Source organism: Artemia franciscana, chromosome 6 (assembly GCF_032884065.1).
Source record: "Artemia franciscana chromosome 6, ASM3288406v1, whole genome shotgun sequence".
NCBI lineage: Eukaryota > Metazoa > Arthropoda > Branchiopoda > Anostraca > Artemiidae > Artemia > Artemia franciscana.
Genome location: NC_088868.1, coordinates 27,451,743 through 27,476,369, shown reverse-complemented (window position 1 = coordinate 27,476,369; position 24,627 = coordinate 27,451,743). Strand labels below are relative to the sequence as shown.

Genomic DNA, 24,627 nt, shown 5'->3' with positions numbered 1-24,627 from the left:
GATATCAAAAAAGTCTGCAAAGGGGTGTCTTTAGACTAAAGGAGAATTTTGAAATCAGTCTGTATAGGAGCTTTGTAGAAAATAATATTAATTCCACGAGGGTTATGGCCATATTCTCTTTAAAATTAAAAACTATATAGTTAGAGTTGATAAAGTGCCATGCTGGCAATATCAGATAAAGTTTATGTGCGCGCGGACGGTGTGAGAGTACTACCAAACGGTAATTACCTAACTTCAGATCAAGACGTACGTTTAGAGTATAGACAGCAACTTGGTCTGGAGAAGCCTCACTAGCTGGTGGGTGGAGGGCCCTTTTTTCTATCCAACAGTCTCCATCCTAAGAGTCTCCGCCTCGACAGTCTCCAATTCAAAGTATGTTTTTTACTTTTTTATTAATCTATTTTTTTAAAAGTCGATGTTTTAAAAAGTGCTTAACATTATGCTAAATTTTTCTTTCTCTACTGCCCTGTCTGAGCCCATAGACTTGGGCCAACAGAGTGGCCATCACGTCCTCTGGGAACTTCGCCCCTCTGGTTAGGATATTATTCTGAGTGACTTTTATAATTTATAGCATGAATTTGTGTCATGCTATCAATACGAGTCAAGAGTCTGTACTCGTAATAATGGTGCCTTTTAATTTTATTATTCCATGAAAAAGTGGAAGATCTACATTAGTTCCCCCTTTGACAATTAGAAGGTTATATTCAATGATAATTTGAGAGATCTATATTGGTAGATCTCTTTACATTAGTTTCCCCATTAACAATGAGAAGTTTATTCTCAAGGATAATCTGAGAGATGTTCTCGATTTTTAACAAAACCATGAACAATGGTAGAAACACTGGAAGTACCAATTGCATGGATCGTGTTATTTTTCTAGACTTTCCAAATGGATTCTCATCAGACAGTTGTACATTTCTTTATGCATCCTTTGTCGAGACATCGAGCGTCGGTAATGCCAATGTCTCCCTCTTGCGTATTCTTGAACGAAAAACTACTCATTAAACACATTCAACACTACAATACAAAAAACTTCTAATATATTCCAGTAAACATTTCGTATTTGGAACTCTGTCAATTAAAATTAAAAAGTGAAATATATGATCTTCTTGCAATTTTCATGTTGTTTTTTACTCAGTCGGTAAGATGGCTAATATAAAAAGTACTTTTGTTGGTTCTGATATTGATGGCTATATTGCTACTCTTAGACCAAGACATCTAGGTCATGGAATAAACTACTACAGGAGTCATTAGTCAATGTTACCTTTTTGGCAAATGGCTCGCTGAGTTATTACGATCTGGAATAACCCTGGCAAAAAATATAATCAATCGGTTGCCGCGGATTTTGTGTTCTCCACAGTACACTTTTGGGGGTCACAAAAGGATTTTAAAGAAAGTGTTTTACAAAATCTCAGCAGGTCAGATCTGATCCCACAGTGAGCACAAAGCGGAAAGGGGTTAAAAATGGCGAGAAATACCTCATCACTTATCAGTCCCAACTCAGGTCAAAAGCGTAAAGCATCGCTCTTGTCAAAGAAGAAAAGCAGCCAAGAGTAAACATTTTTAGATCGAGAAAGGATTTCTTTTCCTAGAAATGGCATATAAATTCCATAATCACATCTCATCTCTAAATCTTTTCAATGCAGAAAATATTGATGTAAGTGTAAAACAATAACAAACGTCTTTGGAAAACGTAAATTTTCAAATTCATTCAACTAAAGACTGTAGATTTGCATGTGATAAAGATCTAACAATGAAAAAACGAAGTGCAGCCGAAGGGCTATCATATGAAAATTATGTACTATTATGAAAATTATGAAAATTATCTAAATTTTATTTAGATAAATCAGTGTCTACATAAATGGAAAATTGGTGAGCACAAGCAATAATCTCTCAAATTATGCAAGTTATATACAATTTATGTTAATGACTCCCATGTCCTATAAGCTATTGAGAGGTTTGGTTATTGTCTATGAATATGAAATGGACACTGACACTAGCAATATATTTATAGGTGCGACAACTAAACATTTACACTTGGTCGGGAAAATAAATCACTTTATATTTGATATACCTCAATAGTTGCCTCCCAATGTTAAGACTAATATAAAACAATAAATTGCCCCGTCCAATTATATTTTTTTGAAAACTACTTGATGCAACAGTTGCATCAAGCATTGCATCAACAGTTGCATCAAGCCCTGCACTTGATGCAACAGTTGCTCACCTCCACAATGCTTCATATACGAAAACAACAAAGCTAGTGGAAATAATATCAAACTGCTTGTTCCGCATACAGTCACCATCGACGAGAAATGGCTACGGGTGCTCCTACCTACAGCGATTCGTCATTTATCAATGGCAGATTTCCTGCAAAACTCGCTTCGGCTATTGTAAAAAGTGCTAGTGCCATAGGATCGTGGACGAATTCCCTACATAAATATTAAATATTTGAAATCTTTTGTATGTAAAGTAAATGGAATTCCACTCGAAAATTTATCCTTTGATAAATCCTACAAGACCCTATATGAATTGACAATGATATACCTAGATAAAAATTCACAACTTTTGAAAATTGTATAACCGCAGAAATGTTAGCAAAAACTCATGGTATCATTGAATTGGATTTGTGCGGTATTGATGCGGTATTTGTTGCGGTATTGGTCAATATGTGAGTATTGTTCGAACATGCTTTAGAGTCTAATTTAGCCGAGAACCGAAGTGAGTATAGCATTAATATCGCTAAACCAATTTGAAACTAATTGGAAAATTACTCCCTACGGTAATGTTCAATTAGACTTGGCACCAGAAACACAAATTAAATAATATACACATTCAATGCACACATACAACACAAATTCAATTTCAATACAACACAAATGAACACAAATCAAATAATAAATGTATTCAATTTGGATCCTTACATGTCCAAATATAAATCCTATTGCATACCCTGGGATTTCCTTGGTCATATTCAAAGTGTTAACAATACTTTTATGATTTTTCATGGTATTCCATTAAATGTGCATCTTTCAAACAGCAAAGAATATTGCATTTTTTAATTCTCTTGGCTACCATAAGGTTTCTGTACGCCTCATATTAAAAGTTTTTTTGAGCAAAGTGGAAAATCTATTATTCAAAATCAGAAGCGAGTTCAAGATTAATCAACCAAAATCCGTGATTTCCATGCACTATTATATTTTGTTTTTCGATGCTATGGATATACTTACAGTGAATTTCTGAGCATTTTTATAGACAATCCTCGCTTGGTGATTTTTTAGTTGCGAAAAGCTCTTTCCTATCTGTTTGAAATAAATTTCAATGCCCTAAAGGTGAACTGCTTTAAATTTGTTTTTGATTTTGTTTATTAAGAAAACTTAAAGTTTTTATGTACAAAAGTCTGTGTCATTTAGATTTATTCTTCCACGTATAAGGAACCATTGGTAACGGAAGTGGAGACAGCTCGTCAGGATTCAATTTGTATATATCTTGGCATGCGAAGTCAGGGTTACATTTTCTGCATGTCATGTAACTTTATTTTTATTATATCTCTTCGTAAATCCAATAACGTTGTTTTAATTCATATTATAAGATTCACATGTTTCAACCTTCTTATTTGAAGCAATGTCTTATACGAAATTCTCGTCTGAAGAATCACTTTCGGTAACAGCCAAATACATATCAGTAGGTTTATAATCATAGTAGCCAGTATCTTCACATCAATGTTGTAAAAACCAGACTCTCTTATGATTCTGGATATTGAAACATAGACCAGGTTCTTCCTCCCAAAATAACTTAAAACCATGACAATACCAGCCTTTTAAAAAAATTAACTGAAATCACGTTTAGGGTTTTCTGCAATCATACAAGGGTAGATATTTTCCCATTGATCACTTCTATTATAGTGACAATTGGAGTGTAGGAAACCTCTAGGGTGAGATTCACAAATTTGTTCATGACAGGAATTACATTCTTTAATTATCACTGCGTATCTTCTATGCAATTTACATGTACTGCATAATCTACTCTTTTCATTATAGGCATCAATAATAGTACAATTTTTTAAGGATCACTAGATGCTAAGTGTATACAAAAATATTGGATATGTTTAAAACATTTTTTTTCTATGTTGACCGTCTCACTTCTAATAAGAAACTAAGACGCGATCAATAAAAGGAATGCCTTCTAAGAGAAGGAGTAATCGTGTGACGTAACAAAACATGCTTAGACAAGATTTTTTTAGTTATATCTTGTTGCTTTGAAAATGGGCGTCTTAAATGAATTTCTAGGTAGGGCTCAAAAGTAAATCCAAAATATCATTTTGTTTTGTTTCCATTAATATATCAAAAGTTGATTGAATGTATTTTGACCACGACATCGTAGAGGTTTCATGTACAATAGTCCAAAGACGGAGACTCATTTCTCATTATATCGTTACCTGCATCTCTTAGAAAACATTCCCTATTACGTAAGAGACACCTGCGTCTTGAAGAAGATTGATAAACCTGAGTATTTTAAGAGAATTACCGTTAAACTGAAAAGAAGTAATGGCTATGTGTGTGTTTACAACCAGTCTGGGGATACTAATTCTATGAAATCTTGTTTGAATCGAAAACATGGAACGAGTCTCAAGGGGTATGATTTGAAGTGCAATGTGGAGAACTATACCTTTCAATATCCATTCTTCGACATTTCCCTTGGTTTTTGACTTCTTATCAGAAATTTAGGCAAGTTGTGCCTTTTTTAAAACAAATCACGCAAGTACATTCACCTATATTATGAAGTATTAAAGTCAGACTGTTGTAATTTCAATATCAACCAAAACTCCCCCTCCAACTTTGAAGTAGAGACACTGACATAATGTCACTTGTTAGAATTTGAAACCTGCAAAATTTGTCAATTTCGTAATGAAATGCGCCCATATCCTTTGAAGGCACATCCCTCCTTCACCACAAAGTTAGTTATCACTATGATTGGATTTTCAGAGTAGGACACTGCTCAGGGTATTTTTTTCTGCCCCTTGGTTGGTGGTTCATACATCCGTGGGAAATAGTCCTCCTCCCTCTGGAATATTTTGCACCTATTAGTGGCTCCAGTTCATCCAGTCCCTGTAGAAAATTTTTCAAGACACCCTTACGCATAGTCAGGCACTGAGCAGAACAGTCAGTGACTGGACGTTGACTTGAATTAGTGCAGTATTCCCCTCTTTGTACGTCTACTCTAAGGAACACCACAAGAAAGTCGTCACCCTATTTCTCTGCTTTGGCTAGAGACAAAAAGAAAAAAAAGACATTGCAGTCCTACTAAGGAAAAATTTGATTTTTATTGTGTTTATAGGAGGTGGGTTGTTAACCGTTGCTAAGGAATTAAACAAAAATGTTTATTTAATTTGCTTCAACAATAGAAATGAAATAGCAACAAATGACAAAAACGGTGTTTTGCCGTGGCTCAATCTGTTTTGTAACTTAGGAAAGATACTAGATATTTTCATTTCCGTTCAGATGAGTACTCACTCGACATTCTAGAACGTCTTTTTCAATACGATCACCCCTGAGAAAGGGGGAGAGAAGATATTAGCTCTATACATAAGAGCTCTACAGCTCTAAATAAGAAGCGTTTCCTTGTTGCGAAAGCTGGGGGACAGTAAGTATCAAGTGAAGGCATTTCGATAATTGAATTTGAAGTGGTGGAATTTTTACTTTATTTTAACATCATATTTGGGGATTCATGCTCTATTTAGAAATTATCTGAACTTGGTTATTACAAATTGCTGTTCAATTGAATCTGTGCAATAGTTACTATTTTTAATTTAGGTAACTGGGAGAATATCTTACTAGGAAGTGCCCTGTGGTGGCGCAGTGGGTTTGACCTTAGCTTGGTAATACGGGACCCGGAGATCGAATCATGCTGCAGCAATGCACTGCAGGGCCGACGCAGGGACCCTAGTAGTCAAGAAGTGTCGTTAATCTGATACAATCTTACTAGGAAGTTTTATCGAAAATATGTTTTAAAGATTCCAATTACTATAAGCCGTGGCTCACGAGTTACTAGGCTTCATCGACCGCTGTAATCAAGATAACTATAACCTTTAATGCCATAGAAAACACAACAAAATGAAGTTAAAGGCAGCGGTCAAGCGTTACCTGTTATTAAGAACCATACACCATCGATGCATTATTTTTACCAGAGCCCCTTCGTATGGAGGGGGAGGTCGAAGGGAAGGGGCTAAAGAAAAGGGCAAAAAGGATATATATAAAAGAGGAGAGCCCATTTATTAGATCCTGAAATGAGTGTCCTCATGAAGCCCAACACGCCTCTTAAAAGATGAAGGGCCACTATTGCAACCCTCTGGTTGAAATAAAAGCAAAAAAACAAAAGTCAAACTCCAATTTATCAAACTTATCAATGTCGAAAGGCTGCCAATTCTACTCTGCACGGCTTGGCTAAAGATCCACTGCCATCCAACATTATTCCCGCATTGCAACGCTGATCCCTACGGAATAAGCTTATCATATAACGGTTTCAAGGTAACATTGGCAAGTATTTCAAGAATAATTGGGGTACAGGGGCCATGGGGTTGGTTAGTAGGGAGGCTAGGAGTAGCCTCTTTTGTCACTCAGCCCGTGGAGAAGTCAAATAGGGAACCGATGTCCATGCCAGTTCAAGGAAGGTCTTCGGTATAGGGCTAAAAATGGTCATGAAAGATAACAATTGGTCATTTGCTGAAGAGAATGACTGTTCCATCTGACTCCCAGAAATAACTCCTCCCCAGCACCTTACGGGGCCAACTGCCTTGGAAAGAGGATGAAATAGACCTCCATCACCTTGCCAGGCTCACCCAGACCAACCGTATTTTTATTACTGTCAGACTTCTCCATTGCCCGGTGTGGTCCTCCCCATTGAACCTCCCAATTATCTCTGTTTCCCTTTAAGCGAGTAGAGACCTCCTCTTACCTCCTCAGACTTCCTTATTAGCTCTTTCCTGCCCTTTTGCTTAATATAGTGATTTCATTTAATGGTTTTATTTTCTGTCAATACTTTGGAAAATTAAACCATATTGTTGGAGATGAACATAGTTTTTAGTAAAACGCAAATGACAAAAAAAACCTTGAGAAGATTTATTGGGGGAAGAGTTGAGACACTATCCAAAATTAGTGTGTATGTGTGCTAGAGAGGAGGGTTTCTGACCAGGTGACCCCATATGAACCATTACTTCCATAATAGGTTGCAGTTACGGCTGCAACCATAATAAATAAAGCTGGTCTGCTACATAGTCTGCTATGTATTTTTTCAGAAAAAGGGGAATGGAAAAACACCCAGATTCCAACTATGTCAAAAATATTAGAAATAATAAGGAAAATCGTAATGTGTACCCGCCCAAGGCTCTTGTTCCTTTTCTTTTGTAATTTATTTTGTCCTTCGCCCTCATCAAGGACTACAGCCAGTCCAGGGTGATTCCACCATCCTCCAAAACTTGTGGAATCTGATTGTGGAATCATTTCCCTTCCTATATTCAAGTTTTTGCTTGACTGGCTTGATTCATTTTTGTATCATAAATTATTTTGTTTTTTATTATTAATGACTCGTGATGAGTTCTTTGTATGAAAAATGGTCTTAGACCATTTGTTTTGTGATGACAACACGTAATTAATTGTTGTGTGGAAACTTAATATATTATATCATTCTTTAATACTTCTGTCGTATTTTATCGAAACTACTTCACCAATGCCAAAAACTTATTTTGAAATCATGCTGCCAAGCATTTATTTTATATTAGCACGGAATTACAGATATCCAATTTTATAAATATATTTTGTATTCAATTACGGAATTAAGTTTAGTTTGTAAGTTAAATTTATTTCAATTTTAAGTTTATGTGAAATTGAATTTACATAAAATTGACTTTATGTGAGGTGCATTTTTGTTGCAAATAAAAAAACAAGGTGTTAATTACTTGTAAAAGAATGTATTTTTAACATGAATACAATGCTATTCTCGTTGGATTGGTCTCGTTGGACTGGTAATCAGAATTTATAATGCTCTTTTTATAATTAGGAGTGATTAGAGTGCATATAAGGTATATATAGAAAGGGTGATCGCATAAACTTCGAAGGGTAATCACATGGATTGGTAATCACAAGTCCTAGTACCCCTTTTAAGATTCAGAGTGATCAAATGGGGGATGATACCCCCACACCTCGTATTTTCCTGAAACGCATCTGATAGAAATCTTGAGATGGTCATTTTGTGGTCGTAGAAACTTTGACACCCACCATATCCCCAAAAACATCTAATCAAAATTTTGAGATAGCCATTTGTTTAACGTAATTGAAAGGTCCAGAAATTACGTGTTTGAGGATTAACAACCGCTCCCTCCCCGCCAAGCACAGATCCAGAGCCTTAATTTGGGTGGGACGGAAGTGCCAAAAGGAGAAATTTTAACATCCCCCCCTCTACAATTTTGTTAATATAATTGAATTAAAGCTGGGTTTTTAATCGACGTATCATAACGTAACGGGAGATCAACAGGCTCACTTTGTCACTTTTGGATGGCATTGAAAAACTCCGTCAGGGACGTGATTACCGTACAACTTCGATATCTGTTGGCCAATCAAAGGCAACCCAAGTCAAAGGAAAGGTTACACGCTCGGTACCTGTTGGATTTAGTGAGTTGTAATTTTTTCGATTGCTCTTTGATACCATCACGGTGTCTCCGTCTACGCAGAGCTGAAATAAGTGACGTCAACCCTTTCATGTTTGTACAAACCACAGCATTGTCACTGTCCAACCTTCTTGTCTTGGGTCTGCACTCCTTTGGGCTCTCCCTAACAACAAAGAAATGTTTCAGTCTCGTGTTTATAACGCATACCGTCTTTGAATAATTTCATTGCAATGATATGTTTCATTGTTTTTGTTTAAGAAAACGATCGATTTTTCTGTCTTTGTTTTTCGACTATAGTACTCAATAGGAAACTCAATAGTACTATAGAAACAGGATACACAGGATACTATAGGATACACAATAGTACAATAGAAACGAAATAGTACTCAATACAATATAGGAAAGAATCTTAAAATATTCGTTTGGGAGGATCGCCCCAATCTCCCTTATTTCTGTGCTTGGCCCCACTCCTCTTAGGGCAGGAGCTGTAAGTTATGCCCTGGGGGCGTATGTTTGGGGAAAGAGCAATTTTGTTCAGCGTAGTTGAAAGGCTTGGAAATTATGTCCTTGGGGATGACAATCCCCTCACCCAGCCCCCCCCCAGATCCGTCAGGGCAAGGGTTGTAAGTTATGCCATGGGTGTATATTAGGTATGTATGGAAAGGGTGATTGTATAAATTTTGGAGGGGGCTCAATGGATTGGTAATCAGAAGTTTTAGTGCCATTTTTAAGATTCAGAGTGATCAGAAGGTGTATCACCCAAACACCTCGTATTTTTCCAAAGAGGATTTGATAGAAATTTTGAGATGACCATTTGTTGTCTTAGAAGCTTCCAAAAGAGTACTGGTAATCATAAGTTCTAATACCCTTTTTAAGATTCAGACGAATCGGAGGGTGGATACCTCCCCCATACCTCAGGTGTTTCCGAAACACATCTTATAAAAATTTTGAGATGGCCATTTGTTTTCATATGAAATTCAAAATCAGCCCATTCGATTGACAATTGAAAGGGCCACTGTCGTTTTTGTAGTCAAAAGTGATTGGAGGGCAACTAACCCCCATCCCACGCCCGCCATTTTCCCAAACACATCCAACCAAAAATTTGAGATAGCCATTTTTTTCAACGTAATTGAAAGGTCCAGAAATTGTGTCTTTGAGGGTGACAACCCCCAGAGCCCTCAGGTCAAAGGATGTAAGTTGCCCTGGGTGCATATTCGGAATGTGTAGAAAGGGCGATAGTATAAATTTCTGAGAGGGCTCAATGGATTGGTAATCAGAGGTTCCAGTGCCCTTTTTAAGATTCAGAGTGATCGGAGGGTGGATACCCCTGCCCATGCCTCGGGTTTTACCGAAATAAATCAAATCGGAATTTTGAAATGGCAATACGTTGCCAGTGCCCTTAATAATATTTAAAAATGAGTGGAAGGCAACAACAACAACAACCCCCCCACCCGACGCCCAACATTTCCCCAAACACATGTAATCAAAATTTTTAAATACTCGTTTTGTTCAACGTAATTTGAAGGTCTGGAAATTATCTCTCTGAGGATGACAGTCCCCCCAGCCCTCAGGGCAAGGGTTTTAAGGTGTACTCTGGGGGGCATATAAGGTATATGTAGAAAGAATGATCGTATAAACTTCAGCAAGGGCTCATTGGATTGTTAATCAGACGTTTTAGGGCCTTTTTTAAGATTTAGAGCGATCGGAGCGTGGGTACCCCCCACAACTTGGACTCCCGAAAGACATCTGATATAAATTTTGATTGGTCATTTGTTTTCGTAGAAACTTCAAAAACAGCTCATATGATTTGAAATTGAAAGATCCAGTGCACTCTTTAATATGATCGGAGGGCAACTAACCCCCTTCGTGCGCTCACATTTCCCCAAACACATCCAATCAAAAATTACACAAATAATGTTTAGGTCCTGAAAGTTAAATGTTATTTCTTGACACGACATTGTATGATAAAATATAGTTTATGTTTAGCACAACTTCCACTCAAAACTAAGATATTTGGGCTTTTGTTAGCATATATAGTATTTGCTGTCTTAATTAAAAGTGTCACCATTATTAAATTTTTTAATTTCATTTTGGTTATAAATGGATGAGCGGTATGGCTCACGAAATTATTTACCAAAGGAACCAGTTAGCTCTTGGCAATTTGAGATGATATTCAAGAACTAATATAGATTTTGATTTAGGGTGTCTAAATTTAGTGGATTCACAAGTAATTTTTTTTTCAGATTCAATTTTGGATTTTCGGTGTCTTCGTCAAAATTGTACCCTGCTGTATTTTAACAATCCTAACAACTTGGCTTGTGCGGCAGCTTGTAACAGTGCGTCGAAGGCAGAAACGACTTCAAACAACGAGGCAAAAATCGGCAAACAGAGTTCCACCAGAAAACCTACCACTTTCCACTGAAGAAGCTCAGCTACCAGTTAAAAAAACGAAAGGAAGATTCGCAATTGCTCGCCAGTCAATGCGACAAAGCTACAAGAGACGAACATGTAGTGACTGGACCACAAAATTGCTTATAAGCCTACTAATGATTTTTCTAGTAACAGAAGTACCACAAGGAATATCAGCCTTGATTTCAGCCATCAAAGGGGAGGAATTTTCAAAAAACTGTCTCTATAAGCTAGGTGACCTTTTTGACGCTTTGGCCTTATTCAATTCAGCTATAAACTTTGCTGTGTACCTTAGTATGAACAGACAATTTAGAAACCATGTCTGTAAACTTTTCAATTGTTCTAACTGTGGTCCAGATCCTCGATTAACGGTGCCATTAGATGCAAACATGGATGCATCTCCAGTGATTACTAAAACGACAAAGCTTTGATCTTTAGGATTTTAGTGAAGTAAACAATATCTCTACTTCAGCAGTTCCACTGAACAAAACGGATTTTAGATCTGATAGATATTGAATTCACAGTGGAGCTAACAAAATCCCTTGACAGTTCGACGGTAAACTGTTTGAATAAAGAGTGTAAACTGTTTGAATAAAGATAAAGCATATGTATAGAAATATAAAATTTGTTGCGGCTACAAAACTTCGATTTAGTATTTTTTTTTTCTTTTTTTGTCGCTGATTTTGGGATTTCAATTTTCTGCGAGGAAGTGGTTAAAGTTTAGGGATGAAAACCTACAAAGAAGGGATTTGACCTTGATAGTTCTAATGGTATGCGTTTCGTTCCGATCTTCTGCAGTTTTTGGTGGGATCTAACTTTTGTCTTTGCAATTATTTCTTACTGCTTAAATGTAGCCTAGATAGTAGTTGTCATTCCAGATCAGCTTCAGTTTCAAATGGTAATACTTTTGCATTAAATGATTTCTTTCCGAATGCATTTAGAGAATTTTCAAGTACTATGGACAGTGGTTCGCTCATTACTAGGTGGAAGCTATTGTTACAACCACGAAAATGACCACCCTGAATTTAATTGCGACACCATGCTCGACTGCGACTGGTCTTAGGGGTGACAAAGGTGGCAGAGGGTTCTTAGTCTCCGTATGATAGCATTTGCCACTTTAAATGAGTGCTCTTGCTGACTTCTCTTTCAAATAATACCGTTTCAAAGATTACATGACCACTTGCTCGATACGGTCACCCTTAGTTAGAAAAAAAAAGCAAAAAAGTACTCAAAGCAAAAAAGGAATATTGCACTTTCCTAGCTACAAGGTTGAAAATTCTACGAGATTAAACTTGAGGATGTAGAATTTACTGGCAATAAATGTCAAGACCGGTATACTTGTAGACGTTATTTTGCTTTATTTCTGAAATCATACAAATGTAGTTTTTCTGTTGCTTTTAGATAGGCAGTTTTAAGCTTAACAATTCTAAAAAAAATCGCATCAGCAAAAAATGCAGATACCTTCAGTATTCCAGACTCCCATTTTTTCTAGTTTCCATTACCATTAACATGGGTCACTCGTTACTTTCAGCTTGTAATAACAAATTGTTTGATTTCAAATCTTGTTCTCAAATTGGATTTTGACATCTGTACAGCCCTATTGATTTCATAATTGCACAATCCTATAGATCAAACAAATTGATTTATTTAAACATACTTCCCAAAGATTTGTTTGTATTAAATCACAGGCATCAATCATCACAGGAAGCAATATGCTTAATTTTAGGCTATTTTAAAACGGCAACTGGAGTGCTTCACTCTTCAGGTGTTGCATCAAATAAAAAGTAGTAAAAACAAACAAAGGAGAAAATGATTTCGTCTTTTATTGTAGTTTCAGGGAATTAGACTCCCAGCATTCTTGAGTTGACAATTCTTAATTTGGTTGTACTTATGAGAGCCGGCCGGGGGGGGAGGTTGCAGTGGGGCCATGCCCCCCTCCCCTGAAAATTTACAACTATGAAGTAATTATAAGGAAGCCAATGGAAAGAGAGCACAATAGCGAAAATCCATGGAAAAAATGTGTCTGCCCTGTTGTTGGCTGCCTGCCAATAGATTTTGACCCTGAATAAGGAAAATATAAGTTCTTCTTTGCGACTGAGTGACCCCTAACCAGTTTTCCACAAACATTTTTTCTATGTGATTTGGGTGGAGCAAAACAAAAATCAAATCCTTCACAGGAATTAACTGTAAGTAAATAACGGTTTTTGTCAATAAGAAAAGTATAAGAGCCTATCTACTGATAATATTCAATCAAAAATCAGCTGTTTATGGCTATCCTAAGTATCTATTTGCTTATTAGTTTTTAGTGCGGTTACTAGAACACAAGAAAGTTTGTTTAATTATAGATTCAGCAGGAAAACAACTTAAGGGGCAATTTCGGTAAGAATATACCGTCAACCTTTGCTTGCGTTGCAAGCGTACCCATGAGCTGATACATGAAGCCACTATAATCAAAATGATTCCCCTGGACCGAATTTTGTAAATTTCTATACTCTCCCCCTGAACGGATACGTTTTTTTGCATTTTATTATCACATTTTTTTTTCAGAAGTGATCGCATTTATCTAGTTGTCACTTTTTAAATTTTTTACAGTTATGAAGTATAAAGGTATCAAATATACTGGCTACACATATGCTACATAACATTGAATTAAGATTTCCAACACATCAGGACTTCAAGCTTCATATTCCTTGAAACATCAGAACTCGGTGTCTTAAGGATTTAGACCCTTTTACGTGCCGTCACGAAGATGGCGTGGCATAATATAAATGACGGGCCATTTTCGTATAAATATTGGATTTTACGGACTACAGAATATTTGTCATTCCAGGTTAATATTCTAATATTCTGTTTGTTTCGAAGAATAGGAACATTAATCTACAAATCAAGGTTAGAATACTGGAAGCTAACGTGATGACACTGATCAAATATGCTTCCTAAGCATGGGTGCCCTGAAAAGCGGATGAAGATTTGCTAAATCGACTGCTGAGAGTGGTTTTGCCAAAATAACATTTTTGTTAAAACTGAGTTACAAGCAGCTTGCTTTAAACCACTAAAAATAAGCGTATCCATTATCGTTTTCTGTTCCATATCACTAAGTTTTAGTTCAATCACTTCGATTCTGTCTTCCAGAGATGCAATTTGCTTTTTGAGCCCAGATAACATTTTTTCAAAAGCACTGAACTTTGCCGAGTATTCAACCAAAATTGAATCATGGATTTTACATACGATCTTCTGTAACTGATGGTACTAGCCCTGTAGAAGGTACCCTGCTCAAGTTGTCACGAACCCTTTGCTCAATTTCATTTCTCAAACCGTTTCGCAGATTTTCAAGTTCTTTTTGAGCATTGTCCACACAAAGGCAAGAGAAGCCCGATCCAAATTTAACTTTTCTAAGTAAATATCCGGGAAAGTGGTAACTTCTCTGAATGCATTCGCCACTCCTTTGGTTTTTTTCTTCACAGCCTCATCAAAATTTTCTTGGTATGGTTCAAGCTGAGATTCTTGAACCGTTAATACCTCATGCGTGCCGTGACAGAAAACAGCATAGTGTGATCCGTTTTTCTTTTGAACAGTATCCACAATTCGAACCGGCCATTTTGGATATCCTTTGAATTTTTCAAACGCTAGTCCTCTAATTTCGAATCCTCCAGGCATATCGGATAATTACAAAAATGTTACCTTTTAATTGCCTTTCTTATTTATAGACGTGCCAGCCTTCGTCTGTTTCTCATTAAAATTATCCAGAAAAAGTATCCAAAAAAGATTTAATTTCTTCGTCACTGAGTAATTAGATCCAGTACTTTTACAAAACGTATCAGTTAACTCTATTGCGTAACACTTAAATCACTATTCAAAATATAATCCTTTTCAACACTCTTAACTGGACGAAGTCTGAATGAAAACTGAAAGAATCGAAATTTCAGAAAATTCCAAAATCTCTGAAATTCAGAAAATTTTCTGAATGAAAATTGTTTGAAATATATGTTACCTCGGCGACACCACCTGATACTGAAAAGGTGCCAAATCATGGAAAGTGGAATAGATTTTATAGATAGCTATAAAAATCTTTTGGAGATTGATTTTCCTGTACTGCTTGCTGGAGCTGTAGTAATAAAGAACAGGCTTCAAATTAAAAACTTCGGTAGGAAAACCAATTCGATTCTATATTTTGAGTCATAGGTGGGGATGAGTAAAAGTAAGTAGAGATAGGAAGGTGGTCAGAGTAGAATCCTTCTTTTAAAACTTTGACCTTGTGAACTGGCGTGGGAGGGGGACTAGATGACCTCACACTTTTTGGTAATTTAAAAACGGCACTAGAACTTTTCATTTCCGTCAGAATGAGCCCTCTCCCGACGTTCTAGGACAACTGGGTCGCTACGATCGCCCCTGGAAAAAAAACAAAACAATTAAATACGCATCTGTGATTTTTCTTCTGGCAAAAATTACAAAATTGCACATTTTTGCAGATAAGAGCTTTAAACCTCTACAATGAGGTTATTTTGACACGCTGAATATGAAGGCGTAATTATCGTTAAAATTTTGTGACTTCAAAGGGGTCTTTCCCCTTTTTTTCGAAAATCAGATAAATTTTCTCAGGCTTGCAACTTTTGATGGGTAAGACTAAACTCAATGAAATCTATATATTTGGAATCAGCATAGTAAACTAATCGTTGTGATATATCTGTTGGTATCAAAATCGCCTTTTTTTTAAGAATTTTGGTTACTATTGAGCCGAGCCACTCCTTAATTGCAGTTCGTTACCACGAACTGTTTGATTATCCATCGAAATTCAAACATTGATCATTGAAGTATTGATATTTTTTCTGCGTAACCAGAAGCATGTATTTCGTTAAGCTTTACAGTTTCATGAAATATAATTAAACAAATAGAAAAGGTTTTTCAGCTAAAGTAAGGATCAAGTTTAAAACTTATAAATATAGATTACTCTGTATGTAAGAGGGACTGTCCCCTTCTCAACAACTTGCTCCTTAAACAAAAGTTTTTAGTACTTTGAAAAATCGTTTTTTTTTTCCAATTGCAAATTTGCTTTAAAAATTTGAAAAAAAGGCGAACTTTACAGTAAAGAGTAAGGAGCTGAGGTGGAGACAGCCCTTTCCATACAAAGAATAATCTGTTCAAATAGGTATCAAATCTGTTTCTAATTTCTGATTTTTTTCCAAATCATATCCAGGCCTAACCTAGATATAATTTGAGGTACCGGCTCCTTGAATCCCTGGTCAATTGCTTTTAAAATGTGTAAATCAATAGTTGTAGGTTGATTAGTACTGCGTTTAAAATTTCAACTTAATTTTTGGATAAAATTTGAATATACTTAAAAAAAAATTTGCAATGAATAGCAATTTTGTTGAAAAGTCTTTGTTAATATTGCTCCTAAAGAATTTTGATTGGAGGAAAAGGAGTATTAGTTTGTATGGATGACAATTCCGTGTGACTTTTGATCTTCTACATAACTGAAGCCATCACAACCTCTACAATAGGATTTTCTTATATATATTACGTACATTTTTATGGCACTTGGTATTAACCAAGTGACATATAGCAATCGCAAATTCTGTCGGTCTGTCGGTCCCGGTTTTGCTACTTTGGGCACTTCCAGGTAAGCTAGGACGATGAAATTTGGCAGGCGTATCAGGGACCGGACCAGATTAAATTAGAAATAGTCATTTTCCCGATTTGACCATCAGGGGTGAGAGTGGGGGGCCAGTTAATTTGGAAAAAATAGAAAAATTGAAGTATTTTTAACTTACGAACGCTTGATCAGATCTTAATGAAGTTTGATGTTTGGAAGGATATCGTGTCTCAGAGCTGTTATTTTAAATTCTGACCGGATCTGATGATATTGGGGGGAGTTGGGAGGGGGAACCTAAAATCTTGGAAAACACTTAGAGTGGAGGGATCGTGATGAAACTTGGTGGGAAAAATAAAAACAAGTCCTAGATACATTACGGATATAACCGGAACAGATCCGCTCACTTTGGGGTAGTTGGGGGGGGGGGGGGGGTATAATTCTGAAAAATAAAAAAATGACGTGTTTTAACTTACGAACGGGTGATCGGATCTCAATGAAATTTGATATTTAGAAGGATATCGTGTCTCAGAGCTCTTATTGTAAATCCGAACCAGATCTGATGACATTGGGGGGTTGGGGGTTGGGAGGGGAAAACCTAAAATTTGGAAAACACTTAGAGTGGAGGGATCGGGATGAAACTTGGCGGGAAAAATAAGAACAAGTCCTAGATACATGATTGACGTAACCGGAACGGATCCACTCTCTTTGGGATAGTTGGGAGGGGGGGTTTAATTCTGAAAAATTAGAAAAAATGAGGTATTTTTAACTTACGAACGGGTGATCCGATCTCAATGAAATTTAATATTTAGAAGGATATCGTGTCTCAGAGCTCTTATTTTAAATCCCGACCGGATCTGGTGACATTTGGGGGGGGGAGTTGGGAGGGGGAAACCTAAAACTTGGAAAACACTTAGAGTGGAGGGATCGGGATGAAACTTGGTGGGAAAAATAAGCACAAGTCCTAGATACATGATTGACATAACCGGAACGGATCCGATCTCTTTGGGGTAGTTGGGTGGGGGGAGGTTAATTCTGAAAAATTAGAAAAAGTGAGGTATTTTTAGCTTACGAAGGGGTGGTCGGATCTCAATGAAATTTGATATTTAGAAGGACATTGTGTCTAAAAGCTCTTACTTTAAGTCGCAACCGGATCTGGTCACACTGGGGGGAGTTGGGGATGGGGAACCTAAAATGATGGAAAACGCTTACATTGGAGGGATCGAGATGAAACTTGGTGGGGAAAATAAGCAGAAGTCTTAGATACGTGATTTACATAATTGGAACGGATCTGCTCTATTGGGGGGGGGGGGGGTAATTCTGAAAAATTAGAAAAAAATGACGTATTTTCAACTTCCGAAGGAGTGATCGGATCTTAACAAAATTTCATATTTAGAAGGACCTCATAACTCAGATCTCTTATTTTAAATCTCAACCGGATCCAGCGTAACTGGGGCGGAGCAGTTGGGGGATACCGGGAATCTTTGAAAATACTTAAAGCGGTGAGATCAGGATGAAACTGGATGGGAAGAATAAAAACCAGTATAAGATACGTGACTGACATAACTGGACCGGATCTGCTCTCTTTGGTGGATTTGGGGGGGGGGGTAATTTTGAAAATTGAGGTATTTGTAACTTACGAAAGGGTGACCAGATCTTAATGAAATTTGATATTTAGAAGGATCTTGTGCTTTAAAGGTCTAATTTTAAATTCCGACCAGATCCTGTGACATTGGGAGGATTGGAGGAAGAAACCGGAATTCTTGGAAAACGTGAAAATTGGGATATTTTTATCTTACGAATAGGTGATCGGATCTTAATGAAATTTGATATTTAGAAGGAATTCATGTCTCAGAGCTCTTATTTCAAATCCCGACCAGATCTTTAGACATAGGGGGGAGTTGGAGGGGGAAATATTGGAAAACACTTTGAGTGGAGGAATCGGGATGAAGTTTGGTGGATAGAATAAGCAAATGTCCTTGATATGTGATTGACAGAACCGTATTGGATTCGCTCTCTTTGGGAGAGTTGGGGGGAGGGGTTCAGTGATTTGGCGCTTCTGGACGTGCTAGGACGATGAAAATTGGTAGGCGTGTCAGGCAGCTGCACAAATTGACTTGATAAAGTCGTTTTCCTAGTTTCGACCATCTGGGGGGCTAAAGGGAGAGGAAAAATTAGAAAAAAATAGGTATTTATAACATATGAGTGGGTGATCGGATCTTAATGAATTTTGATATTTTTTTAGGACATCGTGACTCAGAGCTCTTATTTTAAATCCTGACCGGCATTAAGCCTCTTATTTTCCTTTTAAATCAATCTATTGATTCATAGAATTTTGTTAGAGCTCATACCATATGATCTCTTGGCTCTTAGCTCTTCGTGCCTCGTCACAAGTGCCATATGAGCTCTTGGCTTTTGTTTAAAATACAATGAAGCACTTTACATAAATAGAAAAAGAAAATATGACCATTTAAAATTGCTGAAAACTAAGTTCCCAGCAGTATTTACCACCCTAAAGAAATTTCATGGTGGGGCTGATGATGACCTGCCTTGCCCTTTGCACCTCTGTGCTGGTATATATTGGAATGTAACATACTACCTGTATAGAGAAACATTTTAATTAATTCCTATTCCATCCTAGCTCTTTCAACGTTTATCTAAGCCTCGTGAAGATTAAGCAGTTTGTCCATTAAAATATACTTTTGTAGGAATCTACCTTACCCCCACCTAAACAATTCACTCACCGGCCCCTCATTATAGATGATACGCAATTAAAGATCACCATGTAGCCCAATTTCATTGCAAATAAAGCGAATCAATTTGGTTGAATTTAGTGCTGCCACCGCGTGGCATTCCTTCTTTTGCAACTGGGAAGCCTAAAATACCATTATTGGTACTTAAAATCAATCAACTTCTCAGGATTTTAAATTGATTACAAATTCGTTCTTTCGTGGTAAAACCGTAGTTTGGTGCCCTAATCCACCTAAACTGTCACCCAGCCACCACTGCTATTATTGGCGTCCATCCCAACTCCGGGAAATTTTCTGCCGGTGCCCTTGGTTGTACTGGCCCTTGGATAAGTCTAAAGACACTATGCATAGTTAGAATAGGAATATGCAATATTTGCAATATCTAGAGAACGGTTTGGTGATACATTTAAAATTTCTGGGCAGTCTTTTGGGGAGGGGGGACGTGGATACATCCAAACCTTTTTCTGATCTACTTTAATGTTTTCATACTACAAGCCCTTATAGGACATCGAACCTATTCCTGGTTAAGTGACAAGTTAAATCAAAAGAACAGTGTGATCCAAGGTTATTAAAATAACCTATCTGAAATATTTCTTAAAAAATTCGGGGTATCACGTTTAAACTTCCAAGCAATGTTTTGTGGGCCAAGTGGTTCTTTAGTCTTGACCTGGCAGAGAAGAGACAGAGGTAAATTAGAAAGAAATTACGTATCCAGTTTACCGAAATGGCATATTCGCAACATCTTGGGAAGGACAGACGTAGATAAAGTTGAAAATTTCAGAGTAATGGGGGGGGGTGGCTTACAGAGTATGTGTCTATAAGGAAAGGATTAAGGCAAAAATGTGTGTAATCGATCCACCTAAAAGTTTTAGCAGTAATAGCCCCGGTGTAAGTGTGAATCCAATAATGATGAAGTAGTGAGATAAATCAAGAGACAGTTAACTCACCCATGCTATAAAAATAGTGTAGCTGTATTTCTTATGGAATGACTGGAGGGATCGAGTTGAAACTCTCATGGAGTTTTTGGGGAGGGCAAGGGAAATTCAAGAATCGAATTTATTGGAACGAATAACACTTTAATCCAAAACTTTATTGAAACGACGACACAACTTCTTATGTTTCTTGGTCAAAAAGACCAAAACTCTGAAATCAGGATTGAAACTGTACATTGTAGCCAACAATGTAGCTAACAATGAAGACAAGATAAGAGCGAAAATAGAGCCAAAAACAAATTTTGGCTACTTCGATTTGAAATACCCAAAATCAAATCAAAATTTATTTTGTCTATAACACTCGTTGATGTTTATGGATGAAAACAGGGTCACGTAGCCCTCGGTGGAAAAAAAAATTATTTGCTTTGTCTGAATGGGACCCTTTTGTCCTCTCAGATTGGCTTAGTCTGATGGAGACAATAGAGACGTGGGTAGAGATGGATACAAACAAGGGGAATTCGATGAAGACAAAATCTACTGAAAAAATTGTTGTTTTAACCCATGATGCCCAAATAGTTCCAAATTTGATTCTTCTTCGATCAGCTAGCAAAAATGGGCCAAACATTGGAAGAATTGAGCTTTTTTTGTCTACAGTCTATAGCTTGGTGGTCAAAATAGCTCAAGTCCCTATCGAAGGCTAAGATTCATGCAGATTTTACATTTATATGCATAAAAATTCTTTCCCAAACTACCAAAAATTATATAGTAAAACTGCTGTTCATAATTTGTTTGACGGAAATAAATAGATTCTAAAACGAACATAAATTAAAATGAGTAATCAAGCAAAAATTAAAACGAACAGAAATTACCACTTAAAAAAGTAGGGCTACCACCCCTTAAGTCTTTGAAAGGCCAGAGCATCAATTGAGCTTTACTGAAAACATAATATACTCAAACTCTTCTCTGCACTTCATCATTGAAGCACTGGTTTTGTGAAGTTTGTAACTAGCCACGTGCGTTGTGTGTAGGCAATTTGGCATACATATATTCTAATGTATGTGCACATTTGTATTTCAATAAAAAAATACTTTCGTCTATTCCTCTGTAATATTAAGATTAGTAATTGGAAATTACTGAGACTTCCGTAAATTAGCATCACTATTTGAGCATTCTAAAAGAGACTGAGTCTGATGAAATTCGCACCATTAAATTCAGCACATTCCAGTACTGAACTAGCTTTCAAGGTTACAACATATAAACTAATCGGATTATCTTTTTACATTGTTCATAATCTGAGCTAGCTACTGCCTTGAATTAAATGTGCTGTTACGAAGTAACTTGCAATTACTGAAATAAGTTTTGCAAATTGGGACTGAAATTTTTTGGAGGATTATTTATTGTGGAATTGGCAAATTGTGGGCCCTCTTTGGGAAAGTGCACTGCTCAGTGATACGTAGGAAAGTCTATTAGACCGACTTTACACAGGTGGGATTGGAATCCACTTGGATGCAATAGGGAGGCTCGGCCCTCACTTTAAGATAAGTCTTTTTGCTCTGTTTATTCACTTCTAAAAATAAGACACTGTTAATGATGCAGCGTTTCAAGTAGTTTGATATTGCGCTAGCTAGATTCAAGAACTACCCCCTATGGCCTGTGAAAATTATGCAAATAAGAATGGATTCGCACAGAAAGCCCACTTATCTGGTCTTTTGTTTTCCAGTTTTTCGTGTAATTTGATTATATTTTGAAGATTATCATTCTCCTTACACAGAAGTGTTGCATTTTCTTCTAAAAGCTGCTGACATAAAATTTGAATTAGCTCACAAATATCGAATGCTTAATCCCTTCCTCCTGGGATTTTTTTTACCTTGGCAAGAATTCCTTTTAAGGCACCGATTAGAGTACTAAAACTCGTTGCGTCTTCTGTGCTTAACTGCAAAAGAGTCTCATCAGCAGCTTGATTATCGGAAAATTCTTCCATTGTTAGAATCAAAATAAAACACTAGCAAAATCCTTTCATGGCAAGGGATACAGTTATTCACTCGAAATTCATAACACCATTTTCACCAATCCGTATGAATCATATACGATATAATCCAAACCGAGTAGTTGTTCACAGTTCAAAGGATAGAACCAAGACCCAACTACCGTATATTACCTATACTCAGAGGAAAGTGTCTGCGTGCAGTCTATCCGGACGCTACTACAAAACTCTATTAATAATAAATCCTTAAAATCAATTATCCTTTCGTTCAGTGTTTCTATCAATGAAAAACTACCTACTTTTACAGCAGTTCATGTTTCTCCCTCAGATAGTAAGCCACTCTCAATTATTAAGTCTCTTAAGACACTTTTAAAATGTCAAGTTTCGTCGTTGCTTATATAGGGCCTACATAAAAATCTTCATCAAATTGCACGAGTACCGTGTAAGATAAACTGAATTTTACGCCCTAGCAACTTACAGCCGTGAATGCTGCGGACCTGACAGAAAAGTGAGTAGAAAATAACGCTGAATACAATATATAAATTATTAGAAAACATTTTCTGATTGCCCTTATAAAACGAACTAAATATGTATGATGAATAATAAAAAAAATTTCTGAGCAATTTTGCTATTTCTATTTTGTACGTTTTTTGTAGCAACACTCCTTTAAGATATTATGCTGGATTAATTAAAAGAAAAAAACTTGCCGAGGTAAAGAAAGGAGTTGAATCTTAACAGGAACAATAACTATTGTTCCGCAGATTATGGAAGACATATCTACAAAGCTAACTCAAACAACTGATTGGGGATATTTTATAAAATCTTTAGAGTTCTGAAAACTAGTGCTTTATAGAAAAAAACCACCCCCCAAAAAAATAAAATAAAAAAGTAGGTTCTGTTAGGAGCAGAAAATTTGAGAATTTGCATGTAGAAAACAAAATACTTATTTATAAGGTTCTTAATAATGTTTCTCCGTCCATGAAATTTGCAACATTCTAGTATACAATTATAATTGTCTGTTGACTCAAGCAAGCTCAGTTTTCAATACATGACTAATTTGTGGAATTCTACTGACATGAAAACAAAATCATGAGTTATTGAAGGGGTGGGAGTATTTGGTAAGGAAAGAGTTAACGGAATTGACAACTAGTAAGGCTAAGGCAAAGAGCATTAAGATGAAAATTTCTAGAAGTATATGAGTATACATGTTTCAAAAGGAGGATATTCTGGGTATTTCCTGGGGGTGGTTTTAAAAGGGGAGAAAATTTTCTGTGAAGAATTTCTCTGGATTCTTCTACGAAATCCTTTTTATTTATCTTTCTTCCTTTTTGGATGCACAATTTTATATATAGAGAGAATGTTACGGTGGAATTGTTAGCGGAAATTTTCAGCGGGTATCAAATTTTCTGGTAAGATTTTTCCATAGAAAAATCTGGATAATGTCAACAGGGGTGCTGAATGGTAAGCCACCTCTCTTCTTAACTTACCCTTACAGGTCTGATTTAATAATGCAAGCCGTTCGTCAGATATTGACTGTGTCACCTTTTTGCAAATCTATATAATCACAGTTCGTATTGGTTTAGTTCAACATCAGCCTAAATGTCCCCTGAATACCAAAAACTTGTGCAACACAACTACTGTTCTAACTGTTCTAACTGTTGTGTTCTAACTACTGTTCTACTGTTCGTAAATTTTGACTAAATAATCAAATCTTATATTTGACTTCTCAACCCTTCTCAAGCTTCTAAGGAACATTTGGAATTATCCAGGGGAATATGAGTGGAAATTATCTGGGGGGAGGGGCAATTCAACAGGAGAAATTTTCCGTCGGAGGATTTTCCACAGGGGAGAGTTTTCACGGAGGGGGATTTTCTAGGAGAATACACGTGTAGAATGATTTTCCTTGGGAGGAATACGCCGAAAGTAATTTTTCTGATGGAGAGGGAATACACAACTAGACCCTACAACCACTTTACCACTCTGTAGCTGTGGCTACAATCGTAACTCAAATGTGTAACTAAATATGTGAGTTCCGTGTAAGATAATTAGGATACTGCGTCATATAGAAGGCTGCGGCCGTGAATGCCGTTAAGTTAAAAGCATTAAAATAAAAGGAGTGTTGTATTCGATAGATTACAGCCATACTTCTTACATAAATATAAACTGACCAAATATCAAACAGTTCGTGGTAACGAGCTGTACTAAGGAGCGACCCGGGTCAATAGTAACCAAAACTCTAAAAAATGGAATTTTGATATCAATAGCTACATCAAAAGAATCGTATTTTAATGCTGATATTA

At 36.6% G+C, this 24,627-nt stretch overlaps 1 protein-coding gene and 1 long non-coding RNA gene across 4 annotated transcripts in view; one reads left to right on the top strand and one right to left on the bottom strand.

Moving 5' to 3' along the window:
• The window catches only part of LOC136028266 (G-protein coupled receptor dmsr-1-like), a 47,600-nt gene extending 35,597 nt beyond the window's left edge, over positions 1-12,003 (top strand). For all 3 annotated transcript variants that reach the window (XM_065706002.1, XM_065705999.1, XM_065706001.1), the window contains exon 3: positions 10,906-12,003. In XM_065706002.1, the coding sequence (XP_065562074.1) occupies positions 10,906-11,502 (597 nt within the window). In that variant the 3' untranslated portion in view covers positions 11,503-12,003. The remainder of the gene's footprint in view (positions 1-10,905) is intronic.
• Positions 3,348-22,693, bottom strand: LOC136028267 (uncharacterized). The gene is made up of 2 exons (XR_010617791.1): positions 22,627-22,693; positions 3,348-8,825 (listed from the first exon to the last, which is right to left on the bottom strand). It is a non-coding gene; the product is annotated as an uncharacterized LOC136028267 (long non-coding RNA).
• Between the last annotated feature and the right edge of the window lie 1,934 nt (positions 22,694-24,627).